The 8109-nt window shown below is 40.5% G+C and overlaps 1 protein-coding gene across 1 annotated transcript; it reads right to left on the bottom strand.

Annotated features, from left to right (window-relative positions):
* Positions 1 to 1221: 1221 nt before the first annotated feature.
* IRF4_1 (Interferon regulatory factor 4) lies at positions 1222 to 7627 on the bottom strand. The gene is made up of 3 exons (XM_051215396.1): positions 7002 to 7627; positions 6546 to 6966; positions 1222 to 2242 (listed from the first exon to the last, which is right to left on the bottom strand). The coding sequence occupies exons 2-3, from the start codon at positions 6891 to 6893 to the stop codon at positions 1709 to 1711; spliced, it is 882 nt and encodes a 293-aa protein (XP_051063944.1). The 5' UTR covers positions 6894 to 6966; positions 7002 to 7627; the 3' UTR covers positions 1222 to 1708.
* Between the last annotated feature and the right edge of the window lie 482 nt (positions 7628 to 8109).

Raw genomic sequence — 8109 nt, 5'->3', positions numbered from 1 at the left:
AGTCTTGTACACAACCACGCCAGAGGTAGCTGATCGCGATGTGATCAATCTGAGTCCAGGCTTGGGATGCAGAGGGAGGACGCCAGGTGGCACATCGGCGATGACTGTGCCGAAAGTTAGTGCTAGCCAGAAACAGGTTGTGGTCTGTGCACAGTTGCAGTAGACGGTCCCCGTTATCTGACCTGCGACCAACGAGTCCCCATTGGCCACCTAAACGACTCTCTTCTGTGCCTAGACGCCCGACCTGAGCATTCAAGTCTCCGGCTAGTACTACAATATCTGTCGAACGCACTTTCTGGAGAAAAACAAATAACTGGTGGTAAAACTCATCCTTGATTGCATCCGGGCTGCAATCTGTCGGAGCATAGGCGGAGATGACGAAAAGACATCGTTTCTCACGCCGATTTCTTCTCACTTTGATGGAACTTTCTAATCTAACAGCACATAACCGACTGTTAATGGGATCCAATCGATTAGTGCTGCCTCAGCTCTAGCGCTTAGTGCGACACCAACGCCAGCAAGACAAGTCGAAGATGCCACAGGGTCCCCGGATAAGCGCATGTAAAACAAGCTTTTGAAGTGACAGATGGAGAGCGAATTTGTAGTACTTCACCAGTCTTGAATACGGGTCTCGGATAGACAGCAGACATCGATATGAAGACTTTCCAAAGACATAGCCAGCCCTATTTGTTGTCCAACCTGCATAAGTGTGCGAACGTTGAAGGCAGCCAGTTTGAATGGTGCAGGTGGTTTCAGAAAAACTGCTTCAGTCCTTGTATTAGGTGGTAACATACAATTTTCAACCGGACAGTGACTCGAGAACGTTTAGATACAGTCGAATTTCCACCAAAGACGAGCCGCTGTATAAGTATAAAGGAGGGTGAATAATGTGGTAAATAATAATAATTATTATTATTATAGTGATAATAATAATAATAATAGTAACAGTAATAATAATGACAATAATAGTAATGATGATAATTTGAATCATTTGATTGTTTTTCGAAGCGAGAAAAGTAGTTTCCATAGATATAAAGAGTTCATCATTTGCGTGTGGGCTGTGATACTGCCCGGGTGCCCAGACAGAAGCAGGTGGTTATCTTAGGGGCCACACCCTGAGCCTTTGACCTAATGGTCTAACCCACAAGGCAGTGGAGCATCGTGAGGAGATGCAGTCCCATGGTAGCCGGTGACCAACGATTGGTTCATACGCCATTTGTTCCGCAGGATACTGGAGCCCATGTGCACCATTGGTTTGGGATCCGTTTAAAGCGCCGGACATTCGCTTTTCGTCCTCTCATTTTCGTAAACAACACCCCCGCCGCGAGAAGGTAGTGAGTAGGACTTCCATTGCAGTGGTTGTATATGCATAGCCATGTGAGAGAATTTTGAGAGAGAGAGCGGACTCTCCCCACTCTCGGCCGTACCAGGGCATAAAGTTTTCCAAGTTGTTTAGTGCATTTTATATGCATAATGACTCTGTTGAGCTTCAGTTTTTTCCCATAAAATTTTGTTGATTTCAGTGAAGACAAGTAGACAAAAATTTTATTTTACAGTAACATAAGATAACAAAAGGGATTTATGTAAGCATATATGGAAAAACATATATTAGCGGGCCTATCACATTTACCTGTTAACAGGTTCTAATAATAATAATAATAAAATCAGGAGACTGTCAAATCTATACACAGTTTGGTGGGAAAATTCATCAGTTTTCAGGTCGTGAGTTATATTTGTCTGTAATCTCTTCATGTGGATTCAGTAGTGGGTGGGATTTCATGTCGATTGGATTAATACCACTCAGGAACACGTCTTGGGTGACTGAAGAACTTGAAGTACAAATAGGTACTGAACAAACATCTTGAGATGCAACACAAACTATGAGATTATCCTGCAATACAGAACCGGAAGTGCTATACGCCAAATCATCAGTATCATCCAAAGGGACTTCAACTCCTTCTTCAATTATCTGTTCAGTAACAATGCTATCAGGATCCAAAGAGTCTGTAAAATTAATCGTAGGAACAATGTGTTCATTGACAGAATCATCATCCGTTTTTAAAATAGCTGAATTTTCATTGTAACTACTGCATCCATTCAGACTCTGACTTACAGAAAAACGGTTTATGACACACTCTGACTGCTCTGAGTTTTCACTAATATGGTAGTAGATGGAAGGACATACTGGATTATTTAAATGTACACTGTTACACTCACCATAACCAGGTCTGAGTGTATGAACCTGGAAAAATAAAAGAAATTTAACTTAAATGTGCTGATTAAAAGAAAAATAAATACTGTTAAAATTGTATAAAATATGAAGACATTTCATGGGATGATAGCATACAATGTGTGAACCTTTGAAATATATGACCGTAAAACACAAAAAATTGACATATTCAACAATACAGAAACCTTAGATGCGTTGGTTACGATGTAAGCTTTAATCCTTATTACCGAATCCACTACAAAGCCCGACATCAAGGCAACGAGTTTTTTTATGTGGACCCAACTCTAACCATGACTCTTGTTACTAATTTAAAGGTTACAGCCAAACTAACATCACGGTGCCAAAAATGGCTCAAATAGGCACAAACTGCTGTGACTTCTACTATACGTGAATTGATCTCATCACTCACGCCACCGCTAGCACTTGCACAGCTACCTAGACACACAAACTTTCTGACTACTTTTATCTGCTTACTACCAAGAATGAGTGCAGGTTCAAACTGCCTGAGCTGTTTGTATATAGGGCTTTAAAAATGTTAATAAACTTCTCAGGTACACCCTTCTTTGATAGACAATCCCAGAGAATAGTCTTGTCCAACGAATATGAGGGTGGCCCTAATGTCAAGAAACACAATGAGTTTTGACCTGTAATAAGTATGACGGTGTTCTAACATATGGCGAGGGGTGAAGACTTAATCCTCGACCAGAACGAAGACCAGCCTGCTCCTCTAGAATTAAACTTTCTCGGGTTTTAAACAATCTACGAAGTACGACGGAAGCCAATAATCTGGACGCAATCGGAAGTAGACTTTTATCCCCCGGTAGTTGTTGCTTTGGTGACGTAGACCCATTTCAAAGATAAAAACTAGTGACTGATCCCCAAATGTTAGAATACGCCCTGATTACCAGACATTTGCGAAGAATTGTTTAATAAATAGGTCTTCATAATCACTAAAAAGGGCCGGAAGTAAGTCATCTGGGATTGGTGATATGTGACGCTTCAGGGGTTGGAGTTCCTTGCGGAATTTCACCTCGTTAGGGTGCATCAGTCGTCACCGACCAAGGGGGAGGACAGTATGATCACTGATGCAGGAGCAGCAGACCATTTTAACCGTTGCTCGAAAAACTGTGTCCATCGTCCAAGAAATCGATAGATGTTATTGACTTGTACTCAGTCAGCTTCACTCACTTCTTGCTGCCAGTGTCTCGGATGAGATGAAAAGCTTCCGGCAGTTACAAATGCAGCTGCCGTTAACAATTTATTGGCACGCTCCGACAACCAGGCTTGTAGTTCCTTTGCACAATTTCACAACGTAAGTCTCTGTTCATGGGCAAACTAGAGGCTAGCCGGAGTAGCCCGACGTGCTTCGATGAGTTGTAACGAATATGTAGAAACCCAGAGCTTATAAGTGAGACGTCGCGCGAAGCCGCAAGCGACTTTACTATTCACTTTCATGGAGTCATGTAATTGCAGCCAGTGCCCATCTATACTTTTCAATGGGTTGATAGTTAGCCTCAGTTTGATATTTACTTGCAAAAGAAGCTGCAACCGACGAATTTATTGGACGCTGAAATGTAAGATTAACGTAAACAATGGTATAACCAGAGTCCAGATAAATACTCTGAGAGGAGCGGGAGTCTTGTACACAACCACGCTAGAGTTAGTTGACCGCTCTGTGATAAGTGTGAATCCAGGCTTGAGATACAGAGGGAGGATGCTAGGTGGGACAACGGCGATGACTGTGCCGATGGTTCATACAAGCCAGAAACATGTTTTAGTCTGCGTAAAGTTACAGTAGGTGGTCACCGTTATCTGACCTGAGACCCACGAGTCCCCGTTGGCCACTCAAACGACTCCTCTGTGCCTATACGCCCGGTTTGTGCATTAGACTCCCCGGTTAGTACTACAATATCTGTCGAACACACTTTCTACAGAACACTTAATCAGTGGTAGAACTCATCCTTGATTGTATCCGGGATGCAGTCTGTCGGAGCGTAGGTAGAGATGACAAAAAGATATCGTTCTTCAAACCGATTTCTTCTTACTTTGATGGAGCTTTCTACCTAACAGCACACAATCGACTGTTACTGAGGATCCAATCGATTAATACTGCCTCAGCTCTAACGCTTAGTGCGACACCAGCGCCAACAAAACCAAACGACAATGTCACAGTCGGAATACATATTGATTAAAAGTTTGTGGTGCCATAATCACTTAGAAAGGATTGTTATATCAAAGAAAACAAAGGCATCAGCGACTAATATTGGTAGAAAAGCAAGTATACAGGTCCCATATGATAGTTACATTTCACAAGAGTACGACTGAACACAATTAATTTTGTGGGGATAACGACTACAGGATTATAACGAGTAAATCAGCTTAACGAAGGGTTTGTGATCAAGTTCCAACAGTTATTTGATAAATGAAAATTTATTCGACCACACTCCTAAAATGATATCCTTCGACGTTTTTGTTGTGCATGATCTGAATCAAATACTTTAACCGTTTAACCAAACACAGTAGTATTAGATAATAGCGAGAATAATTAACTCTCAAGACTACCGTTTTACACCTACCCACTTTTTGCAAATGACTCTTAATAACCATTCTCTTCGCTATGACAGTGTAATATTTTAAGCCGATAAAACAGTGTGTTGAATCAGTATCAACACGTGATCAAATAGTTCATAGTTAGATGTATTCTTTATATTAGGTATGGAAACTTGTTGGTTGACCTAGCGTGAAGCGATGGCTCAGTGATTAAAGTACTCGACTTCTACTGACTAAGTTATCAGAAGCCAGCTCCAGCTACTTAAGCTTTTGAGAACCAGGTAATATAACTAACTCTTACATTTAAAATGTGGCTCAAAAGACAAATATAAAAACCTGAGTTAATGAGTAAAAATGATCCAGTAAGTCATGGACTTGAATCTTATTTTTAACACCATACCTCGATCACCGACCCCTAAGAACGTTGAGGACGTACATTAAACTGAAAAAATATCATCTTGAAATGAACAGTAACGCTCCTTACGGTGTACATATATGTTGCGCATTGTATTGCCTAGCAGATGAAGTGAAAACGTAAGTAAAACTCTACTCCTCTATTGTGGATACAGGTTCAACTGTGTTTATCTTGATTGTTAGAGGAATGAGGGTGGTTATCACTGCCCCGTCGCCCACATCGTGAAAGGATTTTTCTAGAGCTACTTGAAAAGAAAATTAGGTTAGAGATCTTATTGACCTGAGAGCGTGACCGCAGTGCCCAAGAGGCAACTGCTTGGGGTCATACACGAACTTTTGTGGGTGATTTTTGTGTTAGCTCCTACCTGTTGAAACCTTACCGCCGGAGACGAATATCCACGGAATAAGGCGAGCTGTATAGTTTAAGGTCGATCTCTTCCAACTCCACCCTCCCTTTGTGAGAAGGCAAAATCGTCGTTATGCTGGTTATCTGAGGGAAACACCTTACTGCCGCCCTATTGGTTCGTCACGATAGGCAAGCCCAACCACAACGTCAAGGTAGCAGCAGTGGTCGGGCTCAGTTGTGCATAGATTCTGGATATTATAGTAAACAACAAATATTCTTGGGATGCAGTTTTTAAATATCAAAACCCCTAAATTGTACAAAGAAACTCCGACTAAATACGGGATAGTAAAACTGACCTTTCGAATACATAAATGTGAACAGAAAAAGAGGACTATTTCTATAAGATACGCTTGACAACAAGATCAAAATCAGAACCCCAAATAGTCAAATGCTAGCAGGAAGATGAAGAATTGGTGAGTCTGCATAACCACCATTTACTTTGAAAGGCTTTTCAGACTTTGAACTTCCAATATTAAATTTAGCAATATGGCAATAGTATCTGAATGTTTTAAAAACAATGGTTAAGCATATGAAGAGTACTGAAAGATTATTGTTATTATCCAGTTGATAATATCGACTTTTAACTTGTGGTACATAGTCTCATAGTCAATAGGAAAGGATAAAAATATGCAGAGAAAGAAAACCGGTGACGAAATGCTCAAAAACCAAAACTCCATCTTTTTTACAAAAAATATCCTAATTAGAATGACAAACATGTTAGCGTCCTTAAGAAATGTCACTGTGAAAGATAAAGTACCGTCAGATTACACTAGCTTAGTATACCAACGAAAGTGAATTTTATGAACAAGACTTAAAACCAACATAACTACAAAGACACTATGATCTATCCCAGAAACAGGAACACACATTTTATTTATCTCAAGACCTCACGATTGGCACTCCGTGATAAAATGGACAGGAGTATTAAGAACAAATAGCACTTACTTTGTGTAACTGGAACCAAGCACGACAGCTAGCAACACGAGCCCACACTAGTAGGCTATCAGTAGATATCCCAGGCTTTAGTTGTTGACCAAATGCCAGAACGACTTCGAAATGAGGACGTGACTGTTGATTTTGACGATAAGAGTCCAGGTGAAACAAAAACTGATCATAGTCGAATATTTTCTCCCTTAACCGACGTCCAAGCTTCTTTGCCAAAATATATTCTCCACCCACCGTTGGAATATAAACAAAAACGGCACACTTGCATATTCTTTCAGCGTAAATACTACCATGGATAACCGTCAGTATGATTCCCCTGACCATATTATCCAACAAAGAGATCAACATAGGCCTTGTTGGCTACTGAGATTTGGTGTGGAATTTGTGCTTCAATAGGATCAGGAGCAGCAGGTGAGCTGATCTGTAAGATACATTAGTCAAGAAAACGGCAAATACCTCATCAAATCTCCCATAGTAAATACAACAACCATTAGGATTGGTAACTATTGTGTCTCTAATGCGGACACTTAGGTGTTGGATGCGCACACCTAACTGATGGTATTCCGGTTCCATAATGTCAGGTAACAACTGAACATGTTGATTTGCTGAACCAATCCCAGGGACAAAACGGTTAGGAAGAGATATGCCCCCAGTTATGACTGTAGTGTTGTTTGGAGCTTGATACTCAGTGTAAACTTGATGGGGACAAGTTAGCATAACTATCTAAGTTCATGTTCTCGTTATCACATCCCAGTCTTTGAGTGGCATTAGCGCTAGTAGAATTGTAATAAATCTTGTTACGGTTAAGCTGGTGACCTTGTAGTATATAAGCAGGGCGATAATTGGACTGGATGTGTTGAACACCATCACCTCTTCGGATCTGAAATGATATAACAGTGATAAATTACTCAATTACATCGACTGGAAATGTTTAAAAGAAATTTTGTAGATTATTCTTTTCAGTCTTTGTGTACTTTAACCAAAAGATAAAGCACTTTTGAAGGAACAAAAATGTTTGAAGAAACTTCTAAAAATTTGGGGACAGGTGTCGACGTCAGACATTATAGTTGCGAATATTTTACATAAAGCAAGTACAAAAAATGTGTAGCCTCAAGAGGGTGAGTCACTTCGAATCTGTTTCTGCGCAGCAAAATTGAAAACGGTTTACCTTTATCTGAGTCATCACTGAATTATCGAATGGCGTCTACGCAGAATTGCAGTAAGACAACTATCTTCAGTTTGTGAGGTACGACCTCCAGTTGAGAATGTTTGGTAGCTACCTACGTCCGAGTCACTGACTCAAAAAAGATTCGAATAATCTAACCTGGCAGCCCAATGACAGCACACAGCCATTCAAAGATGTGGGTTTTTAGACCACTTCTCAACGAAATACCAAGCAGGGTCGGTGTGAGTACAAGTACCCGGCAGTCTTGCCGAAATACCATGATTTCTCAACAAACGATGAGGTCTCGGAACTCTAAGTTTAATGTCCAGATCTTCATAACTGCCTATATCTAACACTAAATACTGATGTTAAAACTACAACAGTAAAGGCTATTAATTT

This window comes from Schistosoma haematobium, assembly GCF_000699445.3.
Source record: "Schistosoma haematobium chromosome Unknown HiC_scaffold_466, whole genome shotgun sequence".
Lineage (NCBI taxonomy): Eukaryota > Metazoa > Platyhelminthes > Trematoda > Strigeidida > Schistosomatidae > Schistosoma > Schistosoma haematobium.
Note: the sequence above shows the minus strand (reverse complement) of the source record. Positions and strands in the feature narration are given on the sequence as shown.

Bases quoted from the DNA above. Each gene is read 5' to 3' on its own strand.
- IRF4_1 (XM_051215396.1), bottom strand. From the start codon at position 6,893: ATGTTGATCTCTTTGTTGGATAATATGGTCAGGGGAATCATACTGACG. The intron at 2,243-6,545 runs GTAAGTGCTATT...TTATTTTTCCAG, and splicing joins CTTGGTTCCAGTTACACAAA to GTTCATACACTCAGACCTGG.